Below are 19,063 nucleotides of genomic sequence, written 5' to 3'. Positions count from 1 at the left end.
ATGTTTAATTTTTATTAGTTCATTATTTGGAAGCGCGGACAGATTCGGCCAAATTAATTTACACACAACACAACACACATAAATATATATATAGTATGTATTCGAATATAAAATCTTTTCGGTGGGGGTAAAAGAAACTGTCAAATATTATTAAAAAAGAAGAATGACATTACTGACTGTTGAAGAAAAAATTACTGTCGGCAAAGAGAATTATAATTTATAAATCGGAACAAAAGGGGCTCCAGGAGCACATGCATAAAGAAAAGGAATTTGGGGGTGAGTTTATTTAATTATATATTAGTATGTATGTATAAGACCACACAGGATCGAGAGTCCGCACGTTGGCCGAAGAAAAAATTTATGTATTACCATCTATTACATAACATTTGGTCCTTCGAGCCGGATATACTGGTTTTAGCGGCTTCCGCTGATGTGCGGGGTTCTCTTTCTGTACAAAGAAAACACTATCGGTTCCTTCTCGAAGTATTCTGGCGGTGTATGAATACTTTGATAAGGTAATATTTATTCGTGGTTATGCGGATCATAAACACGAATAATATATATATTGCGGATTTTGCGGATAATATTGTTTAAAGTCATATTTTTGCAGTGATAGCTGCCATTTCTCTTTTCACACTTCACAGAGAAACTCATAATATTGCGGTAGGGCTACACATATATTTATTTCGTTTCCCTTATTATAATATGACATACATTACGTATCAAGATACATTGCACACTCACAACGAAATTGATTTGGTCTAGTCTGTGTACGTTTCTTTGTGGAAGAATTAATATTTGTGTAAGTGGTCTAATATATACATATATTTTGTGCGGTTATGCGGTTTTAGGGATTATATTAATATAAAACGTCAAATAATAATTTATTTTTATGGTGACATTTTTTATTTGCGTGTCTGACAATTGTATGTCAGAAAAGTATTTGAAAAGCGATTTTCTCTTGTCGCTTAGCGGTCTAGCGGTTGGTGCGGTATAATTTCATAGTGTGGTGTGATCTTGGACGCGGGTTCAAATCCACCTGAAGTATTTGTATTCCTTGCTTTTGTATAACAATATAGATATTTTATTGCGGGCCTCAAATTGTCTGAGGGAGTATTCTTTTATTTTAATATTTAATAATTTTAAATTTCCTTAAAATGCCTCCTAAAATCAACTAAGACTTTTAAAAGTGAAGTATGATACAGCGTTATTAAATTTAAACAACTTCACGAGATTTCACAGTCAGGGCTAGTACGGAGGAAAAGTGAATTCAAAATAAGATATGCCGATTTGGAACACATTTACACGGAATTCACTTCTAGTCATATGGAGTACCTAGCTAACTTGGAGGATGAATTTGAAATAGAAGAGTTTACCCAAAAATACATGGTATATAACCAAAAATATTATGATGTGAAACGGAAGTTTTTAGATTTATTTCCTGAGGGCAGCTGTCGGTCTCTGAATATGGCACTGCTTCTTCCACAGATAGGAAAAGGAACGAGCATGCCATTTTACCAAAAGTTCGGTTACAAACCTTTAACGGGAAATTAGAGGAATTTACATCTTTTATGGAATTATTTGAATCATTGGTTGGTAAAGATCCAAAATTGTCTGATACTGAGAAATTATATTACTTACTGGGGTCTCTTGATGACGAGCCAAAGAGTCTTACTAAGCATTTGTCCGTCACAGGCGACAATTATTCAATAGCTTTGGATTTGTTGAAAAGACAATATGGTAACAAACGAGCATTAGCCGATAAATTGTTACAAAATTTGTTGGCAACGACTAGGGTTATCAATAATTATTCTTCTTTGAAACAATTTCTTAACACTTTGGTTGTGAATACAAAGGGGTTAGAAAAATGAATTTCCCTGTAACGGAGTGGTCTTATCTTTTATTTTATATAAATTTTCAAAAACTTGACTCTAGTTTGAAAAAACGTTTTGAAGCTAGGATTATCTAACAAGGAATTGCCTGATTTTTCTGATTTGATTCAGTTTTGGAGAAGGAAGTTAGGATCTTAGAGTCTAGTGGCGATGGTCAAAGCGGTAATAGTGGCTCTGTGAATTCTCGGACACACCATGCCACGTTTGTAAGTGAACCAATGATGGTTTGCAAGCTATGTAAGCAAGGAAGTCATCATTTATCAAAATGTGTGAAATTTTTAACATTGAATCCCACACCAGCGGAAGGAGCATGTAAAAGAATTTCGGCTTTGTTTTAGGTGTTTAGGGAAGCACAGTATTGATCAGTGCGTATCGAGTTGGTCATGTTACAAATGCAGTTCTAATAAACACCACTACCTTATCCACTTTGATTTGCGGCCGGTGGTTACAGCAGGGACGTGTCAGGGGTTCCACGATCGGGTGGTGGACCACGTTCACCAAGTGCTAATGAAAATCGGGTAGTTGCACACAAATTGGACACTAGTGGGGAAAAGGCTACTTGTACCACAGCTAGGGTAGGGGGACCTGTTAAAGATCATCATGGGGTAACTGCGTCAGCAGTGGATGATGATATAGCTTTATCTGTCTCTAACATAAATAAAACTATAGGCGGACAGTGCTACTAGCAACAGCTATAGTACGTGTCATGGACAGATATGGGGAGTACCATGAAGTTCGTGCGCTACTAGATGGGGGTAGTCAGACTACATTTATCACCGATACCGTTGTTAAAGGCTTGGATTAAAACGATTTAAGTCCAAATATATTTCGGTAACGGGTTTAGGGGGAGGACTTGTGAGTGATTGTAGAGGAGGCGTAAATTTGGTTATGTGTTCTAAATATTCGGAACATCCTAGATTGGTAACAAGGGCAATAGTATTAGGCACTATCACTCATAACCTGCCGACTCAAACTCTGTCTCAAAATTTTGCGGAATGGTATAGAGGTATCTATTTAGCGGATGACCAATTCTTTGTTAGTCGAGCGGTTGATATTTTAATAGGTGCCGATCTCATGGGTGAAATCATGATTGGTGATTGTGTGAAAGTTAATGATTATTTGCCACGCGCAATGAATACGGTGTTTGGTTACGTATTGATGGGTCCAGTAACCCATAAGGTTTCTCAATGTGACGAGCGGTCTCAAAACATTTTCGCGGCATATGTTACCACAAACCAGATTTTGGAAAATTTCTGGGAGGTGGAAGATATACCGGAATCGGTATTAGTTAATCCTGAAGATGCGGATTGCGAAAATAGGTTTCGTGAAACGCATCAACGGAATCAAACGGGGAGATATATAGTGCGGTTACCCTTTTTAGACGATAAACCTGAATTGGGGTATTCAATTTCGATAGCCAAGAAACGGTTCATGGTTATGGAAAGGCGGTTAATCTCGAATGAGGCATTGCGGGAAAAGTATATTGCATTTATGCGAGATTATGAAAAATTAGGGCATATGTCTATCTGTGATCGGCAGCCAGAGGACTATGCAGAAGGTAAAGGGTACATTATACCTCATCACGGTATTTTTAAGACAAATGCGGCTAAAATTCGTGTGGCTCGGCATGCCATTCGGAGTCGAATTTTAAGCATATATCGCGTTTCAGGTATAAGGCTAGGCCGGATGAGCCAGTTATGTCTGCATTACCAAGTGACAGGGTAAACACAACTGGTATATTTCATACAGTGCAAACAGATTTTGCAGGACCTTTTTCAATTAGAGCCTCACGTCTTAGAAATGCAAAAATGTTGAAGGCATATTTGTGTGTTTTTGTCTGCTCTGCAACCCAAAGCGGTGCATTTGGAGGTTGTTGGAGACTTGACAACAGAAGCGTTCGGAGCTGCGTTGACGCGTTTCACATCTCGGCGCGGACTCCCGAAGTGTGATACGTTCTGATAATGGTACTAATTATGTAGGGACAAACAAACACCTCAACGAGGTTGACAAGTATCTTCGGAATAGGGAAGTTGAGAATAGTCTCTTAAGAATTTTGGCAGCCAAGAGTAGTATTACTTGGTTATTCAATGTGCCTTCGGGACCTCACTTCGGGGATTGTTTGAAGCGGCTGTCAAATCTGCAAAAACCTTATTAAAGCGGATGATCGGGGAGCAGGTTTTGACTTATGAGGAATTGACGACAGTGTTCACAAGAGTTGAAGCAGTACTCAACTCTCGCCCACTATGTCCTCTATCAAATGATCCTACGGATCTCGAAGTGTTGACCCCAGCACATTTCTTAGTCGGCAAGTCATTGCTTTCTGTGCCTGAGTATAATTTCGAACACGTAGTTAATACGCGGTTGGGACGTTTTAGATTAGTTCTAGGTTATAGGCTCAACGTTTCTGGAAACAATGGAGTGACCGTTACCTACACTGTCTCCAGAATCGTAACAAATGGACAACGCCGGTTGATCCACCTAAAGTAGGGGACCTCGTTTTAATAAAAGAGGAGAATGTCTCCTGTCCTTTTTTAAATGGAAGAGAGGGAGAGTTTTAGAACTCTTACCCTGGGATTGGATGGGTTATTCGAATTGTCAGGTTAAAGACTGCCTCAGGAATTTACTGAGGCCTGTAGTAAAATTGCGAAGTTGCCGCTGGATTAGTTTCCAGTGATAAAGTTTTTTCTTACCATTCCGATGTTTCTTGTAATGGTTAATTACTTATTATATTTATATTGCGTCCTTATGTTTTAGAATGGTAGTATAACTTTCAAAGAAAGGGGCTTGTTGTGTTATTTGATAAAGGCTTTTCACAGCCTTTCTCGGGCGGCTGGATGTTTAATTTTTATTAGTTCATTATTTGGAAGCGCGGACAGATTCGGCCAAATTAATTTACACACAACACAACACACATAAATATATATATAGTATGTATTCGAATATAAAATCTTTTCGGTGGGGGTAAAAGAAACTGTCAAATATTATTAAAAAAGAAGAATGACATTACTTTTGTTGAAGAAAAAATTACTGTCGGCAAAGAGAATTATAATTTATAAATCGGAACAAAAGGGGCTCCCGGGAGCACATGCATTAAGAACAAGGAAATTGGGGTGAGTTTGTTTAGCTATATATTAGTATGTATGTATAAGACCACACAGGATCGAGAAGTCCGCACGTTGGCCGAAGAAAAATTTATGTATTAACATCTATTACATAACAAAACACTTGAAAATACTTACCATAAAAAGATTCATACGTTGTGCAGTTCGGGCATTCTGTATGAGAAAATAATATTGGTACAATATCGAGTTACCGTGTGATACTTTAACAGAGACAAATATGTATCAGAAGTATCGACAAACGACTAATATATATTGTAATTTATTTAAATAATTATATTCTTAAAGAAGCTTTAAAAAGGGTCTTCAAATCTCTGAATTAGTAGCATTTTATTAGTAAGCAAAGGTTATGTAAAATATAAAAAAAACTCACCCGTCTTTCCGAATGTAATGTGTTTAAAAAAACTGGATTTGTGATATCTATACGAAGATGTATTGTAGTAAAATTGTAGCCCTAATAGCATAATTATAACAACTGGACACAAAGTGCATAAAATCTTGCTATGATGCGTATCCATTTGCAAGTAAATTGTTATTCTTCATGGCATCCCCTCAAGCATCTATTTGTGGGAAGGAACTTCATGTAAATCAATACATCAATGATGTAGTTTCTTTACTGCACACACACACTTAACATCGTTGTTCCCGAAGGGGTAAGCAGAGGTGAAACCAGGGCACCCACTTTTTGCCTGTAGGTATGTTCCGTCTCATGATGTGATAGAGGGGGAGACTATAATCATCATATCGGGCACGAATTCCTGACTCCGTGCTGACTCATCATACAAATCCAAAATTACTATCCTATCCGGGATTCGAACCCAGGACCTCAGGGTCGATATAACTGTACAACTAAGCCACCGAGGCAGTTTTATTATTGTAATTATATGTAAGTTCATTTACAACTTACAAGTAAAAAAAACGTATTGTAATGACCAAATATTTACCTCCTTTTACTTAACTCTATTCAATTTAGTTAATTTTCCATGTAACTCAATGCACAGGCTTTTAGTGGATACATAGAAAATATTATTTTTAAAATCTTTCTAAACAATTTACAGATGTACAAACAAATTGATATGCAATTTTCACGAATGCATCTACTTATTATTCAAGATTCGAGTAAATTTGAAGATAGATATGTGTTTAGACTTCAGATTGAAATGAATTATTATTCACAAACATTAAATCCACTATCGGTATATCGGGAAAGCTGGTGTATTTAGTAAAATGTTTGTTAATACTACGTGCAAATTGTATTGAAAACGTTTCCAAGTTAAAGTGATACAAAGTTATTCCGTTAATTCAAACTTGCTTAACTGACGCCTCGGTAAAATGACGATCGACTGCATAAATTATAACAATGATGCCTATTTGTTATTAAATATATCGGATGAACAGTTTTGATATTGTTTTACGTTACTTCCGATATTGTATATATATTACCAAACTTACGATTTTAGGGTTCCATTTACTGATTACTTATTTCGATATATGTTTTAATTTTATACAATAGATTTAATCATACAGGTATCAGATCTTTATTGCTTAGTTATACCTAGATAGGTAAAGCAGTTTGATAGATTACCCTATTACCTATTAAGTAATCCATAAAAATGTAGTCTACTTCTGAGCTGAGTTATCCCATCTTGCGAACTATTTATAAATAAAAGAGCAGAACTCTATTTGTAGTTTTGGTCTTGAAATTATTTATGCAACAACATTTAAATATTAAAACCATGGTTATAAAACAAAGAACTTAATTTGTAACTTAATATGAATCAAATTTAATAACAGTTAAATTATAATTGCGAATCTCGTCAGAAACAAATGACAGGATTATGGCGCCTCTCGCTGAACATCTAAAATTGTATGGTTCGTTTGTTTACACAATAAATTCTTAGTAATTATACCATTTTCCTCCTTCCCAACATTGGCTTTAACAATAAAAAGGGATTAATATTTAAGATGCTCGAAATTATATTACGGGGCCAATAAAGAATTGCTTGTTTTATTTTAAGAAAATTTGATGTAATAAATTCTATTTATATTCAAGATTATTTTTCCTGTCTACTTTGTTTATTCATGTTTAAAATTGGATGGTTTTTTCCACAACGAGACACGTCCCATTACTTCGACGATGAATATATAGAATTCCATAATTGGCCTTTTTCATTATGGGCAGCAAAAACTGGAAAAATAATGTCCTAGCGTTTGTCGCTATTTGCAACAATAAAACGATGATAGCATTGGAATACGAGACGAATTCCTCCATTTCCGTCCGACGTCCCGATTCCCGGACGTTGGTTCCTGTGCCGGGAATTAATTCGGAGAACAATCGCCCTGACACAATGCTGACGACTGCGCCTTGAGATAATTCCGATGGACAAAGCTATTTGTACCTTTGTACTTGCAGACGATTTATTATGAACATTATAACTTGTTTTTCTATTACAACTTATTTTTGAGTTGCAATTGGTATTTTATAAAGTCGAGCTGTATACTGTTTTGTCTACAGAATGAATTTGATATTGGACCCGCTGTTTCACAGTTGAAATTGTGTAAATGAGATTACAAGAGGGTCATATCTGTAATTATTTGACTTATTTTTACAGTTGCAAGTAGGATCTTGATGAAAATTTAAAGAAATTGTTATATCTATTTACATTATTTTCATATGTTAGTTTAATTTTTCATATTTGTAGTGAACTGCGGAGACGACATGAATCATATTTAAAAATTTGTCAACATTTACATTGGAACCTTGTTTTACTAACATCCTCCGGCGAAAGAAACATTGTCGCTGTTGTAATTTATTAATATTTGTTATAACTTAACTCATCATGTGCTTTGTACCTTTTCGAAAATTATTAAAAACATTATTTGTACGCACTGTTTCTACAAGTGAGTTATTTTCAAGATATAATTCTTGTTTGTATTAGATATCTTGAGGTTATTTTTTTACTTTTAAATAGACGATAATTTACGTAACATTCCCAAGAGCATTTAAGTCTAAAAAATCGTCTTCCGAGAAATCTTCCATAATTCCTACAATTTACATTTTAACATTTACTGTCAATCTCTTTTAATTGTCTTCGTTTGTATTCTTTGCTTCTTCTCTTTTGTTTGTTATTATCATTATTTTCACATCGCCTACATCATGTTTTAACTTATTCTTGATTTTTTCTACTGATGCGTTATATTCCTAATTCCCAATACTAATCAGCGGTATTTATTTGTATTATTATAGATAGAGAACGAATACCCCTATCATTTCATGAATGCTTGGACACAGTCCCGGAGTCCCGCCGTAAACCCAGGAGGTGGATTATATTAATAATTAGTATATTAATATGTTTTTTCATTATCATCTATCATACGAGTATCCAAAATAAATTATTTCTTAAGCATATTGTAAGGTCAAATGAAGATTTAACGACTGATTTTCGTAAGTAACTTTTATGTACACTATTGTAATATTGCACTATTGCATTGACCATATATTCTTGAAAGGTCAGTATAAAGCAGAAACTATTGTTTGCACTACATCAATAGCGGACCATGATATGGTCATTACAGGGATCACACCCTCAGTAAATTGCATTCCTAACATATCAAGACAAAGATTACAAATTCGTTATGACTCTATAATAGAAGAGCTCTCTAATTTTGACTGGTCAATACTGGAATCCGTTCAAAACGTAAATACACAAACAACTATGTTTATAGACATGCTAAGTAAATTCATTGACCAACACTCAAAGCACATTAAAATTAGCCGATCTAAAGTGATATTAAAACCCTGGATGACCCAAGGTCTAATACGATGTTCACAAGTCCGAGATAAACTACATCTCGAATGTAGAAAGTTTCCAAATGATGAGACTAAAAAGACTATATACAAGCGATATCGGAATTTTTACAGTGACTTAATAAGAAAGCTTAAAAACCAACATGAATCTGAACTATTAAAACAACATATAAAAAAATCCTAAGAAACTATGGCAAACAATTAACAACATAACTCATAGAGCTAAGAAAACCCATACTACATCTTCCGATCTACTCAATACTAGAAATACTCCAAAGGAGTCTATAAATTTCTGCAACCACTACTTTGCTACAGTAGGAAATGAGCTGGCGGAAAAAACATTAAAGGATCTAAACACAACCGAAAGACAATTGGCCTCCTTTGTTAAAATTAACAGCAGGCATCCCGGCTCGTTTTTCATGGAGCTAACGGACTATAACGAAGTATCAACAATAATTATGAGCTTGAAGACTGATAGTGCTCCAGGCATAGACGGTATTTCAAATAAAGTCCTAAAGTCGATTATCAATCTCATCACAAAACCCCTTACTGATCTAATAAACCTAAGTCTGTCCACTGGTGTAGTTCCAGAAGCGTGGAAAACTGCCATTATTAGCCCAATCTACAAAGGAGGTGACTCTGACAAACCTATCAACTATCGCCCAATATCTCTGTTACCAAGTTTCTCAAAAGTCCTTGAGAAAGTTGTCAGCAAAAGACTTGTTAAGTATTTGGATGAATGTAATATCCTTAATAGATCCCAATTCGGTTTTCGGCGCAATAAATCAACAGAAAATGCCGTAGTTCTACTAACAGATACAGTCGGTAGCATCCTTGACCGCGGTGATTCGTGTATTGGAGTCTTTCTAGACCTGGCTAAAGCCTTTGATACAGTATCTACTAAAATACTTTTAAGAAAACTTGAGAATATTGGTATCAGAGGTGTTCCTTTAGATTGGTTCAGGAGCTACTTAACAGGAAGGAAGCAGTCCGTTAGGATTGGCGAATGGACCAGTGACACTGCTGACATATCTTTCGGGGTCCCCCAAGGTAGTGTTCTTGGTCCTACCTTATTTCTTATCTACCTTAATGATATTGCATCACTAAAACTTAATAATGCTGAAATCATATGCTACGCTGATGATACAGCTATACTGTTTCACGACAAGAATGGGAGGCAATGTTATGAAACTGCGACGGCTGGTATGGCAGTAGTAGCCAATTGGCTCCATCACAACCTTTTAACCTTGAACATCGACAAAACAGGGTATATATACTTCCACAAAACATCAGCCTCGGATTATGGTAGCCATTCTGCTATCACTGTGCACACATGTACCAGCGGCTTCGATTCCTCTAGAACAAATTGCAACTGTGCAGGTGTACGTAGGCTGCAGGCCGTAAAATATCTTGGAGTCTTATTAGACGAAAAGCTTACGTTTAAGGAGCATATCCGAAGCATGTCAGTGCGAACAAGAAAACTTATCAATGTTTTCAGACAATTGAGAGAAGTTGCAGATCAAACTCTCTTGAAAAATATTTACACTTCACTTTGTGAATCCGTTTTAATTTACTGTATGCAAGCATGGGGAGGGGCTGCCATGTCGACATTAATTGTATTAGAAAGAGCCCAGCGGTCACTTCTGAAGGTAATGTTGAAAAAGCCGTATCGTTTCCCAACCTCCCAACTGTACGCAGATGCACAGGTTCTTAGTGTCAGACAACTGTACATACTGAAAATAGCTCTCACAACTCACAAATTTGTTCTTAACCAACCCAACTATAAAGAATTGCTGAAACGCAGACAGTTTAAGGCGCATGTACCAAAACTCAAAACTACCTTTGCCAGGCGTTTTTCTCTTTTTCTATCTCCATATGTTTACAATAGAATTCAGAAATCTTGCTGCATTAAAACAAAAACTATACGAGAAGCGAAAAAAACAGTCAAAAGAATGCTTCTGAATTTGAATCATGATGATACTGAGAGACTTTTGAAAGTTGAGATTTAAACGATTGCGTTTTTCACATAAATACATACATATACCTACACACACTCACACATACACTTACACTCACACTTACACACACGCACACACCCCGAGGCTCCTACTTCTGCACGTCGTCCACTTTAAATTTTTCAACTGTGTTTTTAGTTTTAAATTTCTGTATAATTATTTATTTGTGTTAGAATTTTTATTGTTTTTGTTTTCCTTTTTAATTTTATTCAAATGTATGTTCTACAATTTAGATGGTATATGGTTTGTCCTATTAAACTTTGTTTTTGATGTCCACGATACAGGCATAGCCTAGTGTGGACATCGTTGCTAATTGGTATAATTTGTGTAACTTTTTGGAAAATAAATTTATTTCTTATTTCTTTATTTCTTATAATAATAATTTTTAGGCAGTATTGAAGGGACTGGAATATATATTGCAAATATATAGGTTATATTGGACAATTAATAGTTTTAAATAATTTAACTAAGGAGTAAGGACCTCAATAATTTTAATACCGCTAATATTTGGAGAATGCTGTTTTTAGATTTGAGAAAAGTATGAGTAAAAGTGTGCTAAACACGAAATCTAACTATTCTGTTTTATGAGGTAGCGTGACCGAATAAAGTATTGTTTTTAACAAGGCCCACCACTCATGTCTTTTAATTTCTTTTTTGTGTTATAGTGCAAAAACCTACTACGATTTTCCCATAAAAAGATTATAAGAATATTTTAAAATTAGGTGGACCTTCTAGGTTTCCGTTACATCATTATATTTATTCAACTTTCGGAACAAAATACCATAGAATCTTCTAGAAAAGAAATTGACTCAAGGCGATTTCCTTTTCTAAGTTTATTCACTGCAGCCACGGAACAAGCCCGATCTAGTTACATGGAATGGGAAATCAATGCATCGGTAATGAAGCAGCGATTCACTGGAAATTCCAGCTCCTGGTGAACTCGGCCTTCGTCGGGGACAAAAGCGCGCATATTAAATTCTCCAAATCTTACATTGAAAATTCTATGTTAGAGCTTGATTGTGTTTGCGGTTGAATCATTCGGTTCGGCGTTTATTAGTCAGTTTTAAAAGATTCTTTGGGAATTTGAAATTCATTCTCTATTATCGCTGTGCTTTCAATTTCCCATATATCTATTGTTACTGGGTGTTGTTGGACTGAAAGTATTTCACAATGTTGGGTACCTATGCCACTAGAAATATACTACTATACGGTTAGCCATCAAAAGTCACAGTGCCTTTAGCTATCGGTTAGGTTGTTAATTGAAAATCTCGTAGGCCAGCTAAGTGAGAGCCTTTTTTCTCGTCACCGGTAAGGATCGCGACGTGTTCTTTTCATAGAAAATATTTGTAAATTCTTTTTTATTTTTTCCTTGCCTACCAGCCCGAGCTGGCTATTTTTAATTAATTTTATTCTCAATATAAAAGTTTGTAGTCATGTTAATGGCTTGTTATAATAATAATTATACTATGTTAATTATTATGTTATGAAGTGTTTGCTTCATGTTTGTGATATTAACTTAAAATAATGGCGATGATTAACAAAATAATAATTTACACAATTTATTTTTAGCCATAAAAAGACACGTAGGCAAGAATATTTCGACGTTAGATGTTAACAATGGGTTAGTTGCTGACAATTTGAAACATATTGCCGAGGATATCCAAGAAAAGAATATAACTATGACAACAACAACACCTAGGATAGTTTATCTAAATACAGACAACATAAAATATAATACAGATGCTACATCACCTGCCGCGAATAATTTTATTGACGGTAGGTAAAGTTAGTGAAGAATTGTGGATAAGAATTTGGAGATATGTTTTAATTTTAATGGAAAACTTTTGTTTTAGAGGAACTAAAATTGTTAATGGAGCAAAACCAACAATTGCCTGTTTGTGGGCCATTCTTAGAAAAAAATGGTAAGATATATATCTTTGACGAATAAAATCTATGTTAGGCTAGGATTAAAAACTCAGAACAATGACAAACTGAGCAGTACGGGCAGTCCTCGTACTTACGGCATGTTAGGTTCTCGAAATACGCGACGTAAGTCGAGACATAATTTTTTCATACGTTTACATGGGTTAGGGCTAAGTTCCACAAGGACTCAAAATAAAAATAAAACTGCATTTTCAAAAGCAAGTTCTTTAAATAATTATGCACTTCTGATATCAGTAGTTATTTTTGGTATATGTGTGTAACTTTGTTAATAAGCGACAAATGAATTCTCCTATGCCAGAAATCAAAACAATTGACGTATTCTTGAGGAATAGTGTCAAAACATAGTTCGACATAACTCGATACGACGTAAATCGAAACGAAGTAAGTCGAGGAGAACGAACAAAATTAGGTCGACAATACTATCAGTGATGAGATATAAGATTTTAGTAAATAGACGATTTTATAATTTCCGATACCCACAAGTCGTCTCTCCTTTTATAACTGTATTATTCTCATTTGGAATATAAAATTATCAGTCCTGTATACTGCTACTGTCCTATTGCTGGGCACGGGTCTCCTTTATTACTCAGAAGTCCACCACGTTGGCCTGGTGAGGATTGGCAAACTTTACATACCCTCAAAATTCTTCATTTCAAATGAGAGAACTTTCCAGTTGTGGAAATTTCTTCATGCTGTTTTTCTCCAACGTGAAGGCACGCGATTATTCTCAAAGAATACACACAACAACAACAACTTACAACTTTATAAAAGTCAGAGGTGCGTGCCCTTAGGTTTCGAACCTGCGGTCTCAGCATTTTGTTTCACTCCCAACTAGGTTATCAGCGCTCATTAAATATATTATTACCTTATTATTATATGTATATGATTAATGTTTTAGATTTTTTTTACTGACTACATTCGTCCCATTTTTAGAAAACGATGAAATGAAAAACCTCAAAAGAAGATTAGCGCATAACTTGTTTTCGGAAGTCAAAATGGGAGGGTATTTTTTTCCGAAAAAATGTCGTTCGAACCATAAAGTCGCAATATTAGTGCCTTACCGGTAAGTATTAATAATATAATGTATCTAATTACTTTTTTATATTAACCTAGTTTAATAACTTAGTCAGTTATAGGAGAGTCCGCCTCTATAAGTACCATCGCAATGACTATTTCGGGCGCCAAGCAGCAGCGTGTAGTCCCTGTTGTGTTCCGGCATGAATGACATTGTTGCCAGTGTAGCTACTGGACATAATAAGACTTAAGGCTTAATGTCTTAGGATGGCGAGCGCAGTGGAATACCAAACAATACTTTGTAATTCAAGGTGTTGGATGGTGTTTCTACTGTTTATGGACGGTCGTATCGCATTCGCTTACCATCAGGCAAACGGCAAGCTCGTCTTGTCATTCAAAACAATAAAAAAAGTATAGTAACTAGCAACTCATAATCAAAAGATCCAAGATTAAAGGACATTAAAATTTCTTTTCAGAAATCGCGAAAGGAATCTAGCGGTGTTCGTTTACTATATGCATACATTTCTGATGAAACAAGATCTGGAATACAGGATATTTGTTATTGAACAAGCTGGTATGATTGCCGTACTATACCTATTTATCCAATCCTTAATTTTGGATCGGCATAGCCGTGGGCATGTTACGACAAATCTCCTTAAAACAGTATGGAAAAAAAAATATTACTGGTTCGGTAGATAGATATTATTATTGGTCTTTTATCGAATCTGTAGTGAATGGACACTGGCTTCGGAAAAACATATTTTTTAATAAGCTCAATATTACTAAAAATAAATGCAACAACAAATATTACGTCCTAGCTAATATATTAGGTGTAAAATATATTTAAAATCATCTAAGTTCACAATTCACTATTCAAAGTTAGGCTCTACACCTTGCAAATAAATTAAACGAAAAGTCAAACATAACACCATTTACGTACGCAAACAGAATATACAATAATAATGTACTGCAGTATATAAGTACATATCAGTGGGTACTATGGGCGTAGCCAGCGGAAGGTTTAGCCGCTCACTCTTCCGAAATAAAGTCTATTCATCTAACGATTGATTGATGTTAGACTAACAAACTTCTGTTATGTTTTTTTAAATATGAATGACATTTAATGCACATTTTTAACGACTTTAAAAAAGGCAGGAGGTTATCAATTCGGCGTGTATTTTTTTGATTTATTTCTTGTACCCTGCGTTACTAAAACCTAGCTACGCCCGTGATAGGTACGTATTCTATCTCCTTAGGTCAGACACAGTTCAGATAAAAGGTATCACATTCACAAGTTTATCAAGCTAATGGAAAAAGCGACGTGCTCCAAGTTCCATTATCAGTATTACTTCGACAACTGATATCCATCAGAATATGGCGATAAAATCCGTTAAATACGAATGTGTGTCGATCTGTTCGTATTAAGGTATTGATAGAGCACTTTGCTCTCTGTTGGTATTGACAGAGCTTAATACATGGTGTTTGTTGCTGACTAAAATATATATTTTTTTAATAATTACGACAGGAATGTTTTTTTTTATAAAAATAAAGAAGGCTAAATTAGGATACCGCTGTAGATTTATAGGGTTATGGAGTGTTTAAAGTTAATATAAATTAAACTAGTTGTTAAAGCGGCGATAGCCTAGCAAAAAGCGGCGATAGCCTAGTTGGGTGTGGAACGGACTGCCGAGACGAATGTCCGCAGGTTCAAATCCCCAAGGGCACACACCTCTGACTTTTCTAAAAAAATCATGTGTGTATTCTTTGTGAATTTATCGTTCGCTTTAACGGTGAAGGAAAACATTGTGAGGAAACCTGCACATCTGAGAAGTTCTCTATAGGAATTTCGAAGGTGTGTGAAGTCTACCAATCCGCACTAGGCCAGCGTGGTAGACTAAGGCCTAATCCCTCTCAGTAGTAGAGGAGGCCCGTGCTCAGCAGTGGGCAAGTATATAATACAGGGCTGATATTATAAACTAATTGTTAACAGAAATTTGTTGGTGGTAGGATATATTTTATATCCGCCCGGATAGCGATCTTCGTACAGAAGGTGTTAAAACCCGCCATAGTGGCCGACGCGTAACGCGTTCCGAGATCAGCATGTGTTATACGGTTCCAAAAGGCCGGCATAATTGTGTCGACTGTCGAGGGTAATCATCTCTCGTCAGTCGACATTCTATTGAACCCTAATCCACTTACCATCAGGTGCAGTGAGGTTACTACCCTACCCATATAAAAAAACTAACCTAACCTAACTTAACCTAACCATGTAGTGCTATTTTATTTTTGCCGTAAAAAGGAAAATATGCTCCAGTGGTATAAATAAACTTCTATTTTTTAAGGTGGTGAGTTATTCAACAGAGGGAAGCTGTTTAATATCGGATTTACAGAGATGATGAAATATAATGACTGGCATTGCGTGGTGCTGCACGACGTGGACATCTTGCCTCTTAATAAAGGCATTCTTTACACGTGTCCGCCATACCCGCGGCATATGGTCGGCACTGTTTTTGAGAAGTCTAATCTGTTAGTAAATGTGTTTTTATTGTTTATATTTCTTGCTTACATATGCCATATAAATGGTCTACCTACAGCACGACATTAGGAAGAAAGAAAAAATATTTTATTGGTCACGGACATAAGACACATACAAAAGAATTAAATAAAAAAAAGAACACTTTAAAATTATAAACATTATCCAATTAAATCATTTTATATACTTAAGTAGGTAATATGTAATACAATGTGATGCAGCATGCTGTGGCCGTGACGGGTAGGTGGACACTCAGCACAATGCTGTGCTACGGCTTGGGCACACAGCAGATTTACACACTATTTTTGACTACTACAGATTGCATTGTAATAGAGTCGTGGTGTAGGCAGGACATTTTGTCTACATTACTATTGGGCTGGCCAATTCGGACTTTACAATTACTGTTCGACAAATAAATAATATGATGTAAATAACAGATTTACTGTTGCGTTAAAACTATAGAAAAAATATTGACAAAGTTTCCATTTCGATTTAGAGATGACATGATAATATAATACAATATAATACCAGTCCTATACCACGTACTGCCCACTGATGGAGACTTGCCTCGTTAATTACTGAGGGTTTTATTCCATAGTCCACCACGCTGACCTAGCATAGACTGGCAGACTTCACATACCTTAAAAAATATTTTCGGGGAATACTCATGTATGTTTCCTCAAGATGTTTTCCCTCATCGTTAAAGCGAACGATAATTGATAAACAACATCGAAAAGTTAGAGGTGTGTGCCTTGGGTTTTAAACCTGTGGTTATGCGTCTCGGAAGACGTGTTATCTTACATAAGTACCTACAATTTATTGTTAAATGACATAAATTCCTTTGTTTCAGTACTTATGGTCAATACCGTAATTTTTTCGGTGGAGCATCGGTTTTGTCTGTGCAGCATTATAAGCAAATAAACGGCTACTCGAATCTGTACTGGGGATGGGGCGGCGAGGACAACGATATGTACTGGAGGTGCGGTTCATGGAGTTCTTAGATTATTCACCAATATTATTATTTTCTGCGGCTGGTTTACAAAACTGTCCTAGCCGCTAACTACACGTAAATAATAATATCAGCCCTGTATCATATACTGTCTCACTAGTGGGCACGGGCCGTCTCTACTACTGGGAGGGATTAGGCCTTATTCCATCACACTGGTCTGGTGTGGCTTGGTAGATTTCAAAATTCCTATAGTCTTATTGTACTTCTAAGGTATGCAGGTTTCCTCACGATGTTTTCCTTCACCATTTAAGTGAGCGATAATTCACGAAGATTACAAACATAATTTTAGAAAAGTCAGACGAGTGTGCCCTTGTGATTTGATTTGTCCATTCCACACCTAACTAGGCTATCGCCGCGTTAATCGTGAGAATAAACTTACAAAAATAAATCAGCTGTAAGCATGTTTCAAAAATATTTTGATTGGTCAATTTTTGCTAGGTTGTGGTTCCAACGTAGCATTCAAAAACCTTTGTAGGAACCAGCCATTAAAATCAATATAAGAGTTCGTACGGATTTTGTGAGATAATTAATTGTTCTTTAATTGTCAACAAAAGCTGCTCGCCCTTGAGAGTGAGTTTAATTGGTACGAAATAAAGACTATATTTGTTAAGTAAGCTTATGACAGCCCTACAATAAATGATCTTACTCGTATCACGGGGCATTTTATGTATTTATATTTGGTCTACAGAATTCTCTCTGAAAAACTGCAAATAGTTAGCTACAGCAAGAATTTGGCGCGGTACACATCTTTGCCACGTCCTGAATCGCCCAGGAATATTTACAGGTATGTATTGTACCTACATCTCTATTACGTAACCTAAAAGTTACGTAATAGAGATGTGACATAAGCAACAAGTAAGTAGTAGCATCTTATTTCTAAAATTTTTATTAAATTTTAATTAATATCTCGTATTTTACCATACATACTTATATTTTATAAATACAAAATTTGCTTATATACTTTAATTAATTTATGTAAGTATGTGTTAAGATTTAAGTGCGATGAATTAAACACAATAAATTTTTGATAAATGTATTTCATAAAAAGTCAAGTACCCAATTGAAAAATCAACCATAAGAAAACTTAAGATAGTTGTAAAACATGATAACTGTTTACAGATTTCAACTATTAAAATTTGCTGTGGCGCGGCTAAAGACAGACGGTCTCTCAAACCTGGTGTATAAAGTGATTTGGACAAAGCATCGCCATCTCTACACTCATATTCTGGCTGATGTGAACCCTTTGAAGGAAAACATTATGGATGTGTACCGAAAAATGTTTAATTAAATAAATTTAATAACACAATATAAACTCACGTAATAGGCCAATGAAACAGGCGCCTAAATCATTTTATCAAAGTATTTTATCGTGAAAATCGGAAACTTCTTAGGATTACTATATTAATCAAAAGAGTCATAAATGATTAATTTTACACGTAAATCTAAATATAAATATATGACAAAAGTTGTTTTTTGTTTTATTAAACCCCGTTAAAGATTTGGGAACGAAGTGCCTACAAAAATGTTAAATTAAATCTTATTAAAATTCTATATATTTTCAACACCTATCAATAATAAAATAAAAACTGTCTTATAATGTCAATACGATTTTAAATTTGATAAGTTTAGTAATTACTAATTCATTCTTGTTTTCATAGATACGTTTAGTCGTTAAATTCTTTGGAAGTCTGTAAATATTTACAAATGTTTACTAACATCTTTTGACGCG

At 35.3% G+C, this 19,063-nt stretch overlaps 2 protein-coding genes across 4 annotated transcripts in view; one reads left to right on the top strand and one right to left on the bottom strand.

Moving 5' to 3' along the window:
- LOC119188947 (beta-1,4-N-acetylgalactosaminyltransferase bre-4-like) overlaps positions 1–5,704 on the bottom strand; it is an 18,563-nt gene extending 12,859 nt beyond the window's left edge. Inside the window, exons 1-2 of the mRNA XM_037437234.1 lie at positions 5,385–5,704; positions 5,132–5,167 (exon numbers count right to left, since the gene is read on the bottom strand). Of these exons, the coding sequence (XP_037293131.1) occupies positions 5,132–5,167; positions 5,385–5,529 (181 nt within the window). The 5' untranslated portion in view covers positions 5,530–5,704. The remainder of the gene's footprint in view (positions 1–5,131; positions 5,168–5,384) is intronic.
- LOC115451728 (beta-1,4-N-acetylgalactosaminyltransferase bre-4) overlaps positions 1–18,825 on the top strand; it is a 22,470-nt gene extending 3,645 nt beyond the window's left edge. Inside the window, exons 2-10 of one of the 3 annotated variants that reach the window (XM_037437236.1) lie at positions 4,962–5,002; positions 12,404–12,610; positions 12,688–12,756; positions 13,712–13,841; positions 14,269–14,366; positions 16,135–16,318; positions 17,176–17,304; positions 18,023–18,118; positions 18,454–18,819. In XM_037437236.1, the coding sequence (XP_037293133.1) occupies positions 12,514–12,610; positions 12,688–12,756; positions 13,712–13,841; positions 14,269–14,366; positions 16,135–16,318; positions 17,176–17,304; positions 18,023–18,118; positions 18,454–18,622 (972 nt within the window). In that variant the 5' untranslated portion in view covers positions 4,962–5,002; positions 12,404–12,513 and the 3' untranslated portion in view covers positions 18,623–18,819. Of the gene's footprint in view, positions 1–4,822; positions 5,003–12,403; positions 12,611–12,687; positions 12,757–13,711; positions 13,842–14,268; positions 14,367–16,134; positions 16,319–17,175; positions 17,305–18,022; positions 18,119–18,453 lie in introns of those variants that run through there. The other 2 variants (XM_037437235.1, XM_037437237.1) reach the window with 2 other exon arrangements.
- Positions 18,826–19,063: the final 238 nt, after the last annotated feature.

Source organism: Manduca sexta, chromosome 10, assembly GCF_014839805.1.
Source record: "Manduca sexta isolate Smith_Timp_Sample1 chromosome 10, JHU_Msex_v1.0, whole genome shotgun sequence".
Classification (NCBI taxonomy): domain Eukaryota; kingdom Metazoa; phylum Arthropoda; class Insecta; order Lepidoptera; family Sphingidae; genus Manduca; species Manduca sexta.
Note: the sequence above shows the minus strand (reverse complement) of the source record. Positions and strands in the feature narration are given on the sequence as shown.